Raw genomic sequence first — 17,556 nt, 5'->3', positions numbered from 1 at the left:
CCTGTTGTGCCACGATGCAGCAGGCTTTAGAACGAGCTCTGGACCGTGCGGAGTATGTCATTGCCAGTGCCCAGCAGAGGCCTCCTAAAAGGAAAGGCTCAGCGAGTGGGGGCGCATCTCTGGATGAAAAACTTTATGACCTGTATGTGGAAGAATGCGGGAAGGAGCCTGAGGCTACGGAGGAATTAAGAAGCAACGTGAACTTGTTGGAGAAGCTCCTGAGGAGAGAGTCGTTGCCGTGCTTAGTGGTCAACCTATACCCAGGAAAGGAGGGATATTCGCTGATGCTCGAGGGCGAAAATGGATCCTATTCGGAGACCATTCGACCGCCTTACGAAGAAGGGGAGTTGCTCGAATACTTGGATGCTGAACAATTACCTCCTGCTCTGGTGGATCTCCTGGAAAAATCTCAGGTTAACTTTTTTCACTCTGGGTGTGTCATAGCCCAGGTACGGGACTACCGGCAGTGCAGTCGGGAACCTCCCGGCTACACGAGCAGGCATGTTCTCCTGCGGCCAACGATGCAGACGTTAGCCTGCGACGTGCAGTCCATGACCAGCGATGACCAGACCTGGACCCAGGAAGACAGGCTTTTGCTGGAGAGCCAGCTGATCTTAGCCACGGCCGAACCGCTGTGTCTTGATCCTTCTGTATCAGTAGCCTGCACTGCAAACAGGCTGCTCTATAACAAGCAAAAGATGAACACTGGCCCCATGAAAAGGAGCTTCAAGAGGTATTCTGCACCCTCCCTGAACCGGCAGCAGGAGCTGTCTCATCGTCCACCTCCTCCTGAGCTGAGAGCATGGGCCTCTTGCAAGAAAAGCAGAGAAAGGCAAGCAGGTCCGCAGCACGACCTCAAAATTTCTAAAGCGGGGAACTGCGTCGATATGTGGAAACAGAGACCCTGTGACTTGGCCGTACCTTCCGGAGTGGACGTGCAGAAATACGCCAGGGGGAAGAAGTCCGCCAGATACGATGGCTCGCCACCGACGGCCTGGCCAGCCCACAAGGTAGAAGGTGATTCCGTATTGGGCTATGAAGCTGGCGGTGAGTCTCAGACAGCGCAGCTGACTTCCGTGCAGCCGCCGAATGACCCACCTTTGTCTGGAAGAAGAAGGCCCTGCAAAGAAGCCAGACGTGAGGGACAGGGGTCTCCTCCGCACTCCTCCACAGACGACCATCCAGACAGTGTCCGGCCTGGCTCAAAGATGGATGCTGGGACGGAAGCCATTCGGTCAGCTGTCTTGGTCCAGCGCAAGGCCAAGTGTCCCGCCACCGCGTCACACGGCTCCAGTGGCCCAGCCAGCCTCAGCCAGCCGCCTCCCGGGAAGGAAACAGCACAGCCTGAGACGGTGTCGGTTTGGTCTTCAGTCCTGGGAAAGGGAGTCAGCCATCCACCTCTACGCTTCAGACTTTCCTGGAGCTCAGGAGGGACTCGGTCAGGCAACAGTTTCACCCCAGTGGAGGCAAGCGGCTTCTTTAAATCTCCGGCTCCTGCTCCTGCTCCCGCTCCTGCTCCTCAGCCCCCGAGTCTTTCCCAGAATTCGTCTGTGGACGTGAATCGAGTGAGCATGTTTCCCGCAGCCGCCCTGTCCAGCAGCAGCTCGCCACAAGGAACCCTGGCCCCCCCAGTCACGGCCAACTCCCAGCAGTCCTCTGCGGGAGCGACTCGTGGTAGCACGCTTCCTGCGGCCACACTGTCCACCGCCGGCTCATCACAGACAACCCTGGCCCCCCCGGTCACGGCCAACTCCCAGCAATCCCCTGTGAGAGTGATTCGGGTTAGCCCGCTTCCTGCGGCCACACCGTCCACCGCCAGCTCATCACAGACAACCCTGGCCCCCCCGGTCACGGCCAGCTCCCAGAAGCCCTCTGTGAAACAGGTGACTCAAGGTAGCATGCTTCCCGCGGCCACCCTCTCCACTACCGGCTCATCACGGACAACCCTGGCCGCCCCGGTCACGGCCAACTCCCAGCAGTCCTCTGCGGGAGCGACTCGAGGTAGCCTGCTTCCTGCAGCCACACTGTCCACCGCCGGCTCATCACAGACAACCCTGGCCCCCCCGGTCACGGCCAACTCCCAGCAATCCCCTGTGAGAGTGATTCGAGTTAGCCTGCTTCCTGCAGCCACACTGTCCACCGCCGGCTCATCACAGACAACCCTGGCCCCCCCGGTCACGGCCAACTCCCAGCAGTCCTCTGCGGGAGCCACTCGAGTTAGCCCGCTTCCTGCAGCCACACCGTCCACCGCCGGCTCATCACAGACAACCCTGGCCCCCCCGGTCAGGGCTGGCTCCCAGAAGCCCTCTGCGAAACAGGTGACTCAAGTTAGCATGCTTCCCGCGGCCACCCTACCCACTACCGGCTCATCACAAAGAAGCCTGGCCACCCAGGTCACGGCCCGCTCCCCTGGCCCCAACATCATCCAGCTGGCGGGCCCGGTCTGTGGAGCCCAGGCTTTGGCGAGGGGTTCCAGCCCCGGGCAGGGCTCTACCGCTGGGGCCACAGATCCTGCGGGAATCCAGCCCGGCAGCCTGCCCTCGGGAGCTCGGCCACCAAATGCAGTGCGCACTGCAGCACAGGCTGCGTCTCCAGTCCGCGTTCAGTTTTTTTTAAAAAATGCTTCAGGCCTCAAGCCGGTGACTCTGCTGGAGCTTCCGCAAGGTTCGCCCCCTTTGAACGCCCAGCAGCAGCCAGAGCAGCGGCTCTATCAGTTGATTCCACAAGCACAACTTCAGCAAGCCTCCGCTTCTGGTCCTTGGCAGCCAGTGCCACGGGGTCCCGGTGCCCGAGGCCCAGCCCCTCCACAGACGGCCTCACCTGCTCAGCAGGCCGTTGTCCTGAACCTCCTGGGACAGGGACGGGGCCGGGGCCGGGGCCGGGGCCGGGGCCGGGGACAGGGACAGGGACAGGGGAGTTTGCTGCAGCCCCAGGCAGCTGTGTTGTCTCTGCTTGGCTGTGCTGCAGAGAACCAGGGAAGAGCCCGGCCGAGCGGCCCTCGGCACACGCTGCAGCTGTCCCCTGCCTCGCAGCCGTGGCCACAGCAGCAGGCGCAACAGCATAGAATCTTGCAGCACCCGGTGGCCGTGACAACCGTAGCCACCCAGACGGCTCAGCCTTCTTGGGGCCAGCGGGCCGCAAGCCAGTCCGAAGGTAAAAAGAACAGAGGCCCGCCTTCCCCTCCCAGATCCTGAGTCTCGCTCATTTCCTCTCTTTTTAAAAACACCAGAGCGTCGGCCCAAGTGAACTCCGAGGTTTTCCTTCGTTTGGGGTTTTTTGGTTTTTGCTCTTTTAACGTGTCAGCATCTTACCTTTAGATGTACGAACTCTGTACAGAAGCACAACCTCGTGAGTTTTGCACAGAAACAAGGCAGTGATTTAAGAAACTGGGATCGTTTTGCTTAAAGTGATCGAAGTGCCCAGTTCAGTAGTGCTCAGTATATTCACACTGCTGCGCAGCGCGTCTCTAGAATTGCTTTCATCCTGCAGAAGCGACGCTCTTGTCCCCGTCAAGCACCAGCTCCCCATTTCCCTGTCCCCCAGCCCAGGCATGCACGGTATCATTTTCTGTGTCCGCGAGTGTGACTGCTTTAGAGCCTTCGGATAAAGTGCACTCGTGGAACAGGAGGTGTCCTTCTGTGACTGGCTTACTTCACTTAGCGTAACGTCGTCACCGTCAAGGCTCACCCCTGACGCGTTGTAGCGTGGACGGGAAGGCCATAGGTTTTTATGGGGCGCCTGGGTGGCTCAGTCGGTTAAGGGTCTGGCTTCAGCTCAGGTCATGATCTCGCGATTTGTGAGTTCGAGCCCCGCGTTGGGCTCTGTGCTGAGAGCTCGGAGCCTGGAGCCTGCTTCAGATTCTGTGTCTCCCTCTGTCTCTGCCCCTCCCCTGCTCATGCTCCCCCCCCCCGCCCCCCGTCTCTCTGTCTCTCTCTCAAAAAATGAGCGAACGTTAAAAAAAAAAATTTAATGGTGTCACTGCACACAATCGGTACTGAACTGACCTATTAATGTTTATCTATTTTTGAGAGAGAGAGAATGCACGAGTTGGGGGAGAGTCCGAGAGAGAGGGAGACACAGAATCCGAAGCAGGCTCCAGGCCCTGAGCGGTCAGCACAAAGCCCGACGGCGGGGCTTGAACTCCCAAACTGTGAGGTCATGACCTGAGCCGAAGTCGGGTGCTTAACCAACTGCGCCACCCGGGCGCCCCTGAAGTGACCTGTTAAATAGGAGAAACACCTTTCAGAAGAACGTCGTTTGGTGTGTGTCAAAAAGGTTCGCGTGCAGCGTATTAAATGCAATCCTTACGAATTAGTTTTGAAAGAAACTGTGAAAACTGCCAAAAGATGATGCTTGTCAGGCTCACATGGAGGATGTGGGAGCCCTCCCAACGTGCAGAGTGGCTCAGGGGCGCCCGTGTTGGGGGCGGTCCACAGGCTGAGCTCAGCCCTTCTCCTCCAGGTACAATCACTGGGCCTGAAAAGGCACTTGTGGGAGGTCTTTGCTTTCTCCCTATCAAATCATTTGCTTGTTTTAGAACTCCAGGTTATTTGCAGAAATTGAACAGCTAAACATTTGAAAATGAGTTTTGCTTGTTTGCTTTTCAAGCGTTTGCTACCTTGGTCACTTCTGAGGTGGAATCCACCCCCCCGGCCCCCCACCCATTCCTGCCTGTCCCCTCCCGGTGATCATCACTTGTTCGGCAGCCCCTGCTCCCTCGTGTCTGTTCCTTCTGTCTCGTGTCAGTGGGGCTCAGCAGATCCCCGAAGTTCGTTCTCTTTCGCCTTTCTTTTTATCGAGGTGTAATTCACAGAAGCGACAAGGAACCATTTTAAAGTTACGGCCGCGTGGCATTGAGTGCCTTTACGTTGCTGTGCGACCACCTCTTCTATTTCCAAAACGTTTTCATCACCCCAGAGAAATCTCTGCAGCCACTAAGCACGGGGGTCCCGTCCTCCCCTCCCCCCAGCCCCGGAAACACCAATCTGCTTTCTGGTCTGTGGACTTTCCTGTTCTAGATGCTTGCCAATGATGGAGTCAAATGGTACGTGACCTTTTTTTGTCTGGCCTCGTTCACTTGGCATAGTGTTCCAGGTTCCTCTTCGGTGTGACACGGATCGGGCTTCGTCCGTTCTTTCATGGCTGAATAATATTCCCTTGTCAGCATAGACCGCATTTAGCTCCTCCGTTATCCACTGATGGACACGGAGGTTGCTTCCAGCCTTTGGGCATTGTGAACGGCGTTGCTAGGATCATTGGCGTTTGGGAGCTTCGTCTATTTTGTCCCCTTGCCGTTTCCAAAGGGCAACCTGTCCACATAAAATTTGTTTTCTACGTACACACGCATGTGTCCCTGCCTCTTGCCCTAAGAAAGAAGGGAAATGTGGCCTGGCAGTTCCAAAAGAGATGAGTGAAAAGGCGGGTAACCGGTGAGTGACTCCCACGTGATCGACCCGGCTGTGCTAATGTGCTACGGATCCTGGCGACGGAGGATTTTGGCCAACTTCAAGCAAACAAGTCAGATGTGCCACGTGAGGGACAGGGAGCCCATGAGAGCTTTGTGTAACCCATCGTGGACATCTTTGGGTGTGGTGGCTGCGCTTTGAAGAAGTGAACTTGCTCAGGAGAGTGTGTGCTAGGCCTTGGGAACCAGCTAGACGCCCGTGCTCAGAATCTCACCTGATTCGATGTACTTGTTTCCTTTTGCCCTCTATCTGGCCCTTTTTTTGTACTGGTGACCCTTGAACCGGGTAGGGGTTAGGGGCGCCGATTCCCCACGAAGTCAAAAATCTGTGTGTAGCTTTTGCGTAACCAAAAACTTAATCCCTAATAGCCTACTGTTGACCAAACACCTTACCGCTCACTTAAACAGTCGAGTAATACATTTTGTACGTTGTATGCATTATAGACTGTATTCTTACAATAAAGTAAGCTAGAGAAATAATGCTATTAAGAAAATTATAAGGATGAGTAAGTACATTTACAGCCCAGTACTTATCTATGGAAAAAATATGCATATAATGGACCTGCACAGTTCAAATCTATGTTGTTCAAGGTTCAGCTGTACTACACGGAGACATAGCTGAGCTTGTGGTTGAGTAATGGGGCAGTCTCCTCCTAGGCAAGCAAATAAATTCAGCTTTGTATCAGATTACCGTTGGTGGTCTATGTTATTTGTTTCTAATCATCCCCTCCAAGGTTGGTAGTTCGATGCCACTCCAATTTGATGCAAGGGTAAGCACTTCTCAAGTAAAATCCCAGGGTATGTATTTATTCACAGAACTGTGTAAGGAGGACTTCCCGTGTGCCTCGTACCATCTTAGGGCCCCAGCTGGGATGGGGAGAACAGAGACAGCAAGGAAAAGGAAAACACCTCTACAGAATCTAGGTCCTATTCACTCTCAGATCATTTTGTCCTTTAGCGATATAAGCTATGTTCCCAATATGATACAGTCTCAATAGAATAATGAATGTTAAACATACAAAGATAAGTACACAATAAGAGATTGGGAAAGAGAAGGCTCAAGATTTTAGTGGCTTCACACCCTGTCACAAGTCAGAGGGCAGAACACAGACCATGAGATGATGGAGATACGATTAGATGGAAAAGTACTGCTCAGCCCCTGAAGTCCAGGCACGTGGACTTCTGCACTGAGAATTGTACACTTCTATAAGTGGCAAGTTAAAAATCTGTCCTCCCATTCTCGATTTCTATTTTGAGAAAATCTTGGGGAAAATACCCAATTCTAAGAAGCTTCTGTTTTCTTACAAGTGCCACACACACGTTAGGTTCCTTACTGGACAGGTTGTCTCCAGGGTCCTGTTCCCACTTCTCCCCACCTTCCAGCCGATACCAGTCTTGTCTTTGGTTTTGTGTGTTGCCACCTACGGTAGCACCGTGGCCACCTGTTCATTAGAGAAAGCTGAGTTTCTTCTTACCGGAAAGGATGAGGACAACCTTGATAGAGTCTTAGCAGTGTTTCAGGTAAATATTTTTTCCAGGAAATCATCTTTCACCTCCAGAACTTCAGTACTTCAGCTTCAGGGAAAATGTACTTAGCTGCTTTAAGTGCATCTTGAAAAGCACCTAGGCTATAAAATACAGGATTTCTCCCCCTCTCTCCTCACTACATGCTAGGCTAGGCACTGTTCTGTTGTACATTTTAACTCACTCAGCCCTTGAGAGGACCATGTAAGGAAGGTGCAAATATGGATGAGGAAATAAGGCATTGGTAGCTAAAGTTCTTCACCCACCTATGAACCGTCAAAGCCCAGATTTGGACCCAAGCCTCTTGGGGTAAGAGACCATGTCCTCTCCCAAACTGCCGTCTCCACTGCCTCGCTGAGAGCAAGACATAGACCCATCCACAGTGGGCTCACCATATGGCTGGAGAGACCCCAAGGCATATGGATGAAATGACAGATTACAGCCTGTCACTTAACTATATGCTGGTGTTCGAGGGGAGCTAATAGCTGACATTTCTACCATAGTTTGGAACCATCTGAAAGAGAGAGCGATTCAGGAGTCAGCCAGACACCAATATATTCTCTTTGTAAGTGACACTCATATATTAGAAGATGTCATTGAGATCTGGGCCAAGCAAGTGTCATACTACTGCGCCATGGGAGTAGGGACATCCTGGGAGAAGTGAGTGGGCAGAGCAAGGCTGAGGTTAAATTGTACATAGTGGCCAGATTACTGAATGGTTATGACGGCAGGCTGGAAAGGAGCTGCTTGCAAGGCAGGCATTACTCATTTAATCCTCAAAATGACCCTATTGGTGGTCAGTGTTGTGAACTCCATTTTCTTTTTTTTTTCTTTGTTTCTTAAATGTTTATTTATTTTTGAGAGAGCGCGAGCGGGTGAGGTGCAGAGAGAGAGTGGAGGGAACAGAGGATCCAAGGCAGGCTCCGGTGCTGACAGCAAGGGCCCGATGCGGGGTTCAAACTCACGAACCAGGAGATCATGACCGGAGCTGAAGTTGGACGCTTAACCTACTGAGCCACCCAGGTGCCCCCCTCTCCTCCATTAACTCCATTTTCAAGTGAGACAGCTCAGAGAGAGGGTGCTGTGACTGATGTAGCTGATGGAGGGCCCAGGATTTGAACTTAGACAGCCTGGCTCCAGAACCCATGATCTTAACCACATTGAAGCTGCTTAATACATTTGCAGGGTCAGTCTGGGAGTAACTAGGACTAGGTACAAATGCTGTTTATAAAATTCCTTCCATAGGAAAACACTTATAAATCATACTTAGAAAACGTCCCTTTCATAGGGCGGGACGTCCTCCATATAGAGGACACACATTATTGACCTCCCTGTAGTTGCGAGTTACCTGCTGTATTGAAATGAGCACACTTATCCCAAAGTGACCTCATTCTGCCTTTCCGGGACCATGAGTCCGCTGAGGCTGGAGCAGAGTGGAGGAAGCTTCCACCGAACTGGGCTTCCTGACTGGGCAGGACGGCACTTCTAACAGGCTCCAGGGAGGACTGTGAGGGGCACGAGAATCCACCTGCCCGCACGCTAACAAGTGAGTCTGCTTTCATCTTGTGGGTGCTGGCAGAAATCACGAGAACGGTGGGTCAGAGACGAAGGATTGCAACACTCGTAGCGCAACAGGCAGCATGAGCTTCATGTTTGCATTGGTTCTCTTGCCCTCCGCATCCCACTGGGGCAACACAGAGGTGGGCCCATGTGGGTGCTGCACGCACAGTGGCTGTGTGTCACTGGGGAGGAACCAAGCTTTGGAAATACTAATATTTAAAATTTGGTTACGTTTATTTATTTGAGAGAGAGACAGAGAGACTGAGTGCACATGGGAAGGGCAGAGAGAGCGAAAGAGAGAGAGAATCCCAAGCAGGCTCTGCACTGTCAGTGCAGAGCCCAGCGTGGGGCTTGAACTCACGAACTTTGAGATCATGACCTGAGCCGAAAACCAAGAGTTGGATGCTTAAGTGACTGAGCCACCCAGGTGCCCCTGGAAACACCAATATTTTAAAGAGGGCTGCAAGCAAATGTGCCGCATTTTTGACCTAAAGAGAAACCTTCTCATACTAGTCAACAAACAAATTTTTCTTTGGCTCCATATGGAGACACGATCTCTATCTCCTAAGGCTGTTCACTATACAAACTTCCTTGGAAAGTTAGTTCAGAAGAAAAGCTGCCCGTGCCTCTGCTCACAAGACCTGCAGAAACAAGAGAAAGCCATGGAAAAGTGTCTCCCAACAGACCGCAGGTGCTGGCGGCGGGAATGCCCAGCCAACTTCTTTAAATATCTAGTGTCCAACTCCAGCCTGCGTGGCACCCAAGCAGTTTGTGTGTCCCTTCATTGATAAGGTGGTTTTCCCACGCTTGTTCTGAAGGAGAGCGACAAGGGCGCAGGTTCCTCTGCTGGAACGTGGACCCACGCTATATATCCGGGAAGGGACGCGGGCACTGGTACTCTCCTCTACCAGATATTGGGAGAAAAGGGACCCATGCCTTCTCTTCTCTTGCTACCTTGGCCTTGGAAGTTTTTCTTTCTCCCAGTAAAGCTAATGACTGAATTCATTTTAAGCCCTGGTATATGTCAGTGAGACCCAAATGGTCTCAGCACAGTAGATAAAGAGAAATAAATAACATTTGGGGCGCCTGAGTGGCTCGGTCGGTTGAGCATCCGACTTCAGCTCAGGTCATGATCTCACAGCTGGTGAGTTCGAGCCCCGCATCGGGCTCTGTGCTGACAGCTCAGAGCTGGGAGCTTGCTTCCGATTCTGTGCCTCCCTCTCTCTCTCTCTGCTCCTCCCCACTCATGCTCTCTCTCTCTCAAAACTAAATAAACATTAAAAAAATTAAAAAAAAAGAGAAATAACAAGACATTCTAGAGTTCCCAGCAGCCAGAAGGAGAAAGATCAAACAGGACAGACAGCCAGCGAAAACAATTGCTAGAGAAGACTTGGGGCGCCTGGGTGGCTCAGTCAGTTTAAACGTCTGACTCTTGATTTTGGCTCAGGTCACGGTCTCACCATTCCTGAGTTCAAGCCCCACGTCAGGCTCTGCGCTGACATCGCAGGGCCTGCTGAGGATTCTTTCCTCTCTGCCCCCTCCCCCTTGCACTCTCTCTCACTCTTGAAATAATAAACTAAATAAAATAAAACTAGGATTTAAAGAGATTCAAATACAGCATGAGGGTGACCAAGTGCCCCAGTTTGCCCGGGACTGAGACAACTCCAGGGATATGGGACTTGCAGGGCTGATACCAGGACAGTACTGGGCCAACTGGGATAAGTTGGTCACCCTCTACATGCACATATCTTCCCACACATGCAAACTTTCTGAAACTAGATGCTATGATTTCAAACTTAAAGATACATCAGGTGAATTAAAAGAGAGGATGGCTACTCTTGCAGCCATACTCAGTAATCTGAGTGAAGGGAGGAAATATCTCAAACCATAATATCTCAAAAATACAAAAATATGGAACTTATAGGGAAAAGATAAGAGTCTTCGTGGAGGATAGACCTAGGAGACATAACAAGCAAAAACGGGTGATCGAGGAGAGGGAACTGGTGGAGGAAAAGCATAATTAAACAAATAATAAATGAAAATTTCCTTGAACAAAACAAAGGCCCAAGTTTGCAGACTGAAAAAGTGCACCAAGTTCCCAATAGATTCCATGACAGTCTCAGCAAATAATCTACCAATTATCATCGATTAAATTACTCTTCACCAAGTACTGATTCCCTTTCCTTTATCTAACATGGGTGAGCAGATCGTGCGTCCCTAGCTCCTGACTTGGGGTCGCCTATGTGACTCACTTGGGCCAATGGACTGGTAGTGGATATAATACAAGCAGAAACCTGAATTATACCTGCACGGTGGGCTCACCATTTTCAAACTCAAAAATAAAAAAGCCAGTTATTTTACTAATCAAATGAGTTTCCTGAGGAATAGCAGAGCAATTGCAGCTTGGGACATGCAAGCTCTGGGGAGCCGCAGGTAAGTCCGAGGAGATAAAGGGAAGGTCAGCTTTTATTAGGTTGTTTTTTAAATGGTGGTTGGAATTTTTTTATGTGTATGTAGGTATATATGTATGTATGTACGTATGTATGTAGTTTCTACACCCAACGTGGGGCTTGAACTCATGACCCCAAGATCAAGACTCATGTGCTTCTCGGACTGATCCAGTCAGGCACCCCGTTTATTAGGATTTAAGAGGAAATTGGGGAGGGTTGTTCGAAACAGAAGTTCACTAGAGAACAAGAGTTTCAGGTTGTGGCGATTTCTCATCGGCTACAAACCGTGGTTAGTACTACTGCTAAGGCAGGAAGGGAACTTTCGGAAAAGCAGATCATGAAAACCCTATGTGCAAAATGTCCTTCCCTTGTCAAGATAATTCTTACCTTGCTTCTTGCTGCTGGTTATGCAGGCGGTAGTGGGTGGTACATGCGTGAGAGCCACCTTCCGGGCTTCCTAACTCCTTTTCTTTTTTTTTAATATAATTTATTGTCCAGTTGGCTAACATACAGCGTATACAGTGTGCTCTTGGTTTGGGGGGTAGATTCCCATGATTCATCGCTTACATACAACACCCAGTGCTCATCCCCAAAATAGTTTCCTAACTCCATTTTAAGTGAGGGTTCCTTTATTTTCACATCGTCCTGTCCTTCTGCTTTGTGCCCCAAGGAGAGCAAGCTTTGGGAGGCTCCTGATTCAAGGACGAGAACTACATCAAGTGGACCTGGAACCAATCTGAATCTTAGTGTCAAGCCCCGCATAGATTTGTCGAAGTGTCAGTGACCGATAAATGCTCCGTGTTTAATGCAGATGGGATTTTTGTGGTAGTTTGTTACATAGCATTATTGTGATGCTAGCTGATATATATACAGAGGCATACCTTGGTGAAATTCTAAATCTCAAGAATAAAAAAATAAATCTTAAGTTTCCGCTAAGAAAGAGTATGTTTTCTATAAATAGAAAATAAGATGAGGGGTGCCTGGGTGGCTCATTCAGTTGAGCGTCTGACTTCAGCTCAGATCATGCTCTCATCATCTGTGGGTTCGAGCCCCTCATCGGGCCCTGGGCTGACAGCTCAGAGCCTGGAGCCTGCTTCGGATTCTGTGTCTCCCTCGCTCTCTGCCCCTCCCCGACTCGTGCTATGTCTCTCTCTCTCTCTCCCTCTCTCTCTCTCTCTCTCAAGAGTGAATAAACGTTGGGGCGCCTGGGTGGCTCAGTCGGTTGGGCAGCCGACTTCGGCTCAGGTCATGATCTCACGGTCCGTGAGTTCCAGCCCCGCGTCGGGCTCTGTGCTGACAGCTCAGAGCCTGGAGCCTGTTTCGGATTCTGTGTCTCCCTCTCTCTGACCCTCCACCGTTCATGCTCTGTCTCTCTCTGTCTCAAAAATAAATAAACGTTAAAAAAAAATTTTTAAAAAAGAGTGAATAAACGTTAAAAAAATTTTTAAAGAGAAGAAAATAGGATGAATATTGGACTACTCTTATACAACACTGGAAGTCCTAGAAGATAGAAGATGTTGACATAACATCTAGAGACTTCTGAGAGTACAGGACTGCCACCCCAGAACTCCATAGCTAGCATTTTATTTATCCATTAAGGTAAACAATTTTTTTTTCATTTTTTAAGAATTAAAATATATGAACAGCCACAAGACCTGTTTGAGAGAAATACTTAAATCATTCTAACCAAACAATGATTGAACAAAAACCGAAGCCTCAAGTACTAAAGTTTAAATGGATAATGATTGGGTTCCCGAGAATAAGTAATGTGTGCTTTCATCTAAATCAACCATAAATGAACATCTTGGAATATGTACTATGAGTACGAGATAAGGATTCTTTTCTTTCACATAAGGATTCTTAAAAGAACTTGCCGCAATGGTAATTTTAATAATAGTCTAGAGCTAAACTATTTCATAGACACCTAGGCGTTGATGTGGTGAACATGGAGGCAGAGGAGAGAAAGAGCATTTTAAATTCCTCAGCTAGGGCCAGAGGGGGAGGGAAGCTAAAATAGTGTAACGACCTCATCTTATTGGGGTAGATGATGCAAGGAAGAGTAAACTGTCTTGGTAAGAAGAGTTAGAGGTCTCGTGTCAAATAACGGTAACAAAATATGGAATTAAGCATACCAGAGAATAAACTGCCATTAAAAGAATGGAAAAGTAGGGGCACCTGGGTGGCTCAGTCAGTTGAACGTCCATCTTCAGCTCAGGTCACGATCTCATGTGCTGACAGCTTAGAGCCTGGAGGCTGCTTCAGATTCTGTGCCTCCCTGTCTCTCTGTGTCTCTCTCTCTGTATCTCTCTCTCTCTAAAAGACTTAAAAAAAAGAATGGAAAAGTATGGGGCACCTGGGTGGCTCAACTGGTTAAGTGTCTGACTCTTGATCTTGGCTCAGGTCATGATCTCACAGTTAGTAAGTTCGAGCCCCGAGTCAGGCTCTGCGCTGACAGTGCAGAGCCTGCATGGGATCCTCTCTCTCCCTCTCTCTCTGCCCCTCCCCCGCTCATGCTTTTTCTCTCTCTCTCAAAATGAATAAACACATTTTTTTAAAGAATGGAAAAGTACAATGGAATGTCCAAATTAGCAAGGGCAAAAAATAGACCAAATAGCAACTTAATAAAACTTAATAAAAACAGAAAAGGGGAAGGAACAGAAGCAACATCAAAAGTAAAATGATTGGGGCGCCTGCGTGGCTCAGTCAGTTGAGCATCCAACTTCGGCTCAGGTCATGATCTCACAGCTCGTGAGATCGAGCCCCACATCCGGCTCTGCACTGACACTGTAGCACCTGCTTGGGATTCTCTCTCTCTCCCTCTCTCTGTGTCCCTTTCCTTCTTTCTTTCTCTCTCTCTCTCTCTCTCTCTCTCTCTCAAAATAAAGAAATAAACATTTTTTAAAAATAAGTAATTTTTTTTAAAAACATTCAAAAACGGGTAACAGCATCCACTCCAGAATTTACCCTAAAAAGCAGCAAGGAGAATTAAAATCTAGAGCCATCCAACTACAGTATGGTCTCCCAACCAGCAGCACTGGCACCTGTGAGAGCTGGTTAGAAGTTCAGATTCTCGGGCCTCATCCCAGACCTACTGAATCAGAATGTGCACTTTGCCAAGATCCCCAAGTTTGCCAAGCGCTGCTGTAGAAAGTCTCTTGGCAAGCTAATAACGAACACAGAGTCTCAGGCTTGTCGAAGTGGGATGCAGCCTGGACCTTTAGGTTCTTACCAAGTTCCTCAGGTGGCTGTGATGCCAGCCGAACTTTGAACACCACTGCACGGAGAGCTGTGCACATGAGGCACAGGCCGTTATTGACAGTTCAATTTGAACTTCAAAGTGAACAACATTCAAAATTCACGCACACTAGCCATAGTCCAGTGCTCAAGAGTCACTCTACTCTATCAGGCAGCGCAGGTAGAACATTTCCATCATTGCAGAAAGTTCTGTTGGACAACACTGGCCTCCTAGGCTCTCAGTCTTGGCTACACATCAGAATCACCGGCCATAGTTTATTGCTCTTAGTGTGTTTTAAATTTCAAGGCAGCATGCTATTTTAAGCCTCATCCTACAGGCATTGTACCTTCATAGAAACCTGACTGACCTACCATTTTCCAGTAAGAACACCATTAGGAAAGCCATGACCTTGGCCTTGATAAAACCGCACATTATTTCCTGCTCAGATGACCGTGTGAGACATTGTCATTTAAGTTTGGGCCAGGTTCTACATAGGTAACTTTGTGGATGTGATATTTCTTCATTTTCCCTTTCATCAATTGAACAGATCCCATAAAAGCGCTAAGAAAAACTTTACAAGATTCCGTACAACTCATACTCCTTCTTTGTGCCATGGCGATTTTTGTTTAGGGCCATTACCCACTACTCATTGCATATCTACATACAGAATCTGATTTTTCACCGGCCGCCCCGGGCTGCCTGTTCAGTGGGTGTACAACAATGACCAAACTGTCTCTCTCTAGATCAGCCCCCACCGCCAACCTGCAGAATGTACAGAAATATCATCTCCGAACGCCTGACTTCCAGCTGATCGGGTTCCGCTTTGTCCCGTACACGTTTTCGCACAAACCTAATGCACCTCCTTCGGCCTCTGCTTTTACAAGGACAGTGAAACCCCAGAGACCCAGGCTGCTGTAGCGATGTCCTTTGCGGCTTCTGACTCATAGACACGCCTCCGTTTCAGACTCGAAGAATCTCCAGGGGTCACTCAACGAGGTTACTTGAATGGAGCAGTTCTTTATGGAGATTTGCATGGCGGGGCGCTTTCATGTGCTGTGTCTTCTTGTCCCTGCCCAAGGCCCCGGAAGATCTATTTGACATTCCACTACATGGAAACACCTCTCCCCTGACCAGCCATTACCTAACCAAGTGTGCATCTGGATTCTCCCTCCTTTGGGGGTAAGGAGCGGCCCTTATTCTGAGTGTTCAGTCCTGGAGGTGGGAGGGGGCCAGTGGCCCTACATGGCTAGTCATTGTCCTTACCAGGGCTGGGACGAGGGTGAGGCAGTGAGGCACACGCTCTCCAGGTCACACAAGAGCAGTTAGGATTTTGACACTGTGTTCACCATGGTTTTTTTTTTGCCTTAATTCTGATTTTTTTAAAAAAATATTACATTAAGTCATTTTTGTCTTGATGACTGAAGTTTGTTCGCTTGGCACTCTGTTAGATTTTGTGCAGGTGCCTCGCTCACCTACCCTAGTCCAAAGCCCTGAACTTCTCCACCAGGCTCCTTTGTCCCTCATTTAATAGAGCCTGGACAGGCCTACCGCTCAGGCCATCACATCGTACTTAGTATAAATCCTGCCTGGTACCCAGTGTAGACCCTGACCTCCATACAGATGATCGTGGCCTCGTAATCATGCTGTTCACCATCCATCATACTATGCTTCGTTTTCATAAATCACTGCTTCGTAAACAATTTTCCTTGTTTCTAGGTTGCCTTAATGGCTTCTTTTCACAGCAGGAAGATAGTCTATGTGGCTGATGCACTATACCTAACTATTCTATTATTGGATATTTGGGTTAGTTTCCATTTCTCATTCATAAACGAGCCTTTAGATCTGCAAAGAAGCAAAGGTAGAAACCTGAATGAGAGAGAAGCTGCTCTGCCTCATCAAGTAGGAGGCTTTTTTTGAGGCCATTTTGGAGTCTGGGGGGTTGGGGATTCTTCTGGTTTTCGGGGGGGGGGGGCTGCAAAGAGGAGAAGAGGGTGAAGCAGCTCCCTGGAAAGCTGGAGCCCAAGGTGGCAGCAACAGCGCAGGGACATTGCAAAGAGGTGTGTGCTGTGGTACGGAAGGTAGCAACTACATGGAGCCACAGGGGAGACCCCACCGTCACTGCCACATCTTCAGGAACGGTCTACGCCAGAATGAACTGACTCATGGACGCATATGAGGGCACTACCAGCACACGACTTTGCATGTATACAAAGAAGCCACGACACAAGATCAGTTCTATCCAACAAAGGCAAAGGTAGGATTTATGTCGGATAAAAAGGGAGAGAGAAGAAAAAAGAGCAGACATTTGCAAATGGTGGCATTTGCCGTCTTTTCCTTCGAGTGTCTTCCAATGCTAACAGCTGGCAACAAGTGGAGAGGCCCACGGAGGTGCCTACCGAGGGAAGACCAGCAGGAACACACCTGTAGTCAAAACCAGGCAGCTCCAGGTGGCTTTGCTGTGGCCAGTAAGGATTCAGTCCAGGCCCCATGGGGCACTGCGGGAAGGAGCGGGAGGGGCTGTTGCAGGATTTCAGGGGTTGAAGGATTCTTTTTAATGTTTTATTTTTTTGAGAGACAGAGCGTGAGCAGGGGAGGGGCAGGGAGGGCGGGAGACACAGAAACCCAAGCAGGTTCCAGGCTCTGAGCTGTCAGTGGGGCTCGAAGCCACCAACACAAGATCATGACCTGAGCCGAAGTCAGACGCTTAACCGACTGAGCCACCCAGAGGTGTTGGGTTCCAAGCAGAGTTTAAGGAAATGGGGACATGTTCTGAATTCCATGTCGTCAAGAGGCAGAAGCAATGCAGTAATTGGGTGACCTTCATTTTTATCTGAGAGGTGGGAAAATTAATAAGGGGCTAGAGTCATCATTGGTAAAGGCACGGTAGTGAACCTCGTCACTCCGAGGTGGGGGGTTGTTAATCATTTTCCTGCTTGAGGAGTGGCCTCGTCTCTGTCTACTTCCACCAGCAGTCACAGAGTGGCCTTCTCTGGACATTATTCTCCATGAGAGCTATGTAGCTTCAGGTGGGAATATCACTGACCCGGCTGCCAGCAGGGCTGTTTCTCACTATCGCAGCGCCTCCTTGCGGCCAAGGGCAGAGTAGGTCAGCCTGTGGGATGTACATCGGTAGAGTCGGGTCCACACAAGTTAGGGCATTCTGCCCGCTCACAACAGGATCAGTCACCAAGGAAGTGATTTCGGTCATTCGTGGACACGCCAGGAGATCTGGGGCATCTCCTCCGCCGTGTTTGGGACAGGCTGCTTCTGCTTTGTGTCTGCCAGCGTCTTTTGATGGCACGCACGTTTCAGTTATGCCCTTG

At 49.7% G+C, this 17,556-nt stretch overlaps 1 protein-coding gene across 1 annotated transcript; it reads left to right on the top strand.

Moving 5' to 3' along the window:
• Positions 1 to 14: 14 nt before the first annotated feature.
• Positions 15 to 15,151, top strand: LOC125157730 (transcription factor SPT20 homolog). Its single transcript, XM_047844657.1, has 3 exons — positions 15 to 1,556; positions 2,319 to 2,737; positions 14,977 to 15,151. The coding sequence occupies exons 1-3, from the start codon at positions 15 to 17 to the stop codon at positions 15,149 to 15,151; spliced, it is 2,136 nt and encodes a 711-aa protein (XP_047700613.1).
• The last annotated feature ends 2,405 nt before the right edge of the window (positions 15,152 to 17,556 follow it).

This window comes from Prionailurus viverrinus, chromosome X (assembly GCF_022837055.1).
Source record: "Prionailurus viverrinus isolate Anna chromosome X, UM_Priviv_1.0, whole genome shotgun sequence".
In the NCBI taxonomy this organism is placed as follows: domain Eukaryota; kingdom Metazoa; phylum Chordata; class Mammalia; order Carnivora; family Felidae; genus Prionailurus; species Prionailurus viverrinus.
The sequence above is the reverse complement of the archived record's forward strand: the minus strand, read 5'-3'. Positions and strand labels throughout refer to the sequence as shown.

Coding starts and splice junctions, on each gene's coding strand:
- LOC125157730 (XM_047844657.1), top strand. CDS start 15: ATGCAGCAGGCTTTAGAACGAGCTCTGGACCGTGCGGAGTATGTCATT. Junction 1,557..2,318: donor CCCAGAATTCGTCTGTGGAC/GTGAATCGAGTG, acceptor TCTGCGAAACAG/GTGACTCAAGTTAGCATGCT. Junction 2,738..14,976: donor ATTCCACAAGCACAACTTCA/GCAAGCCTCCGC, acceptor GTCTCTCTCTAG/ATCAGCCCCCACCGCCAACC.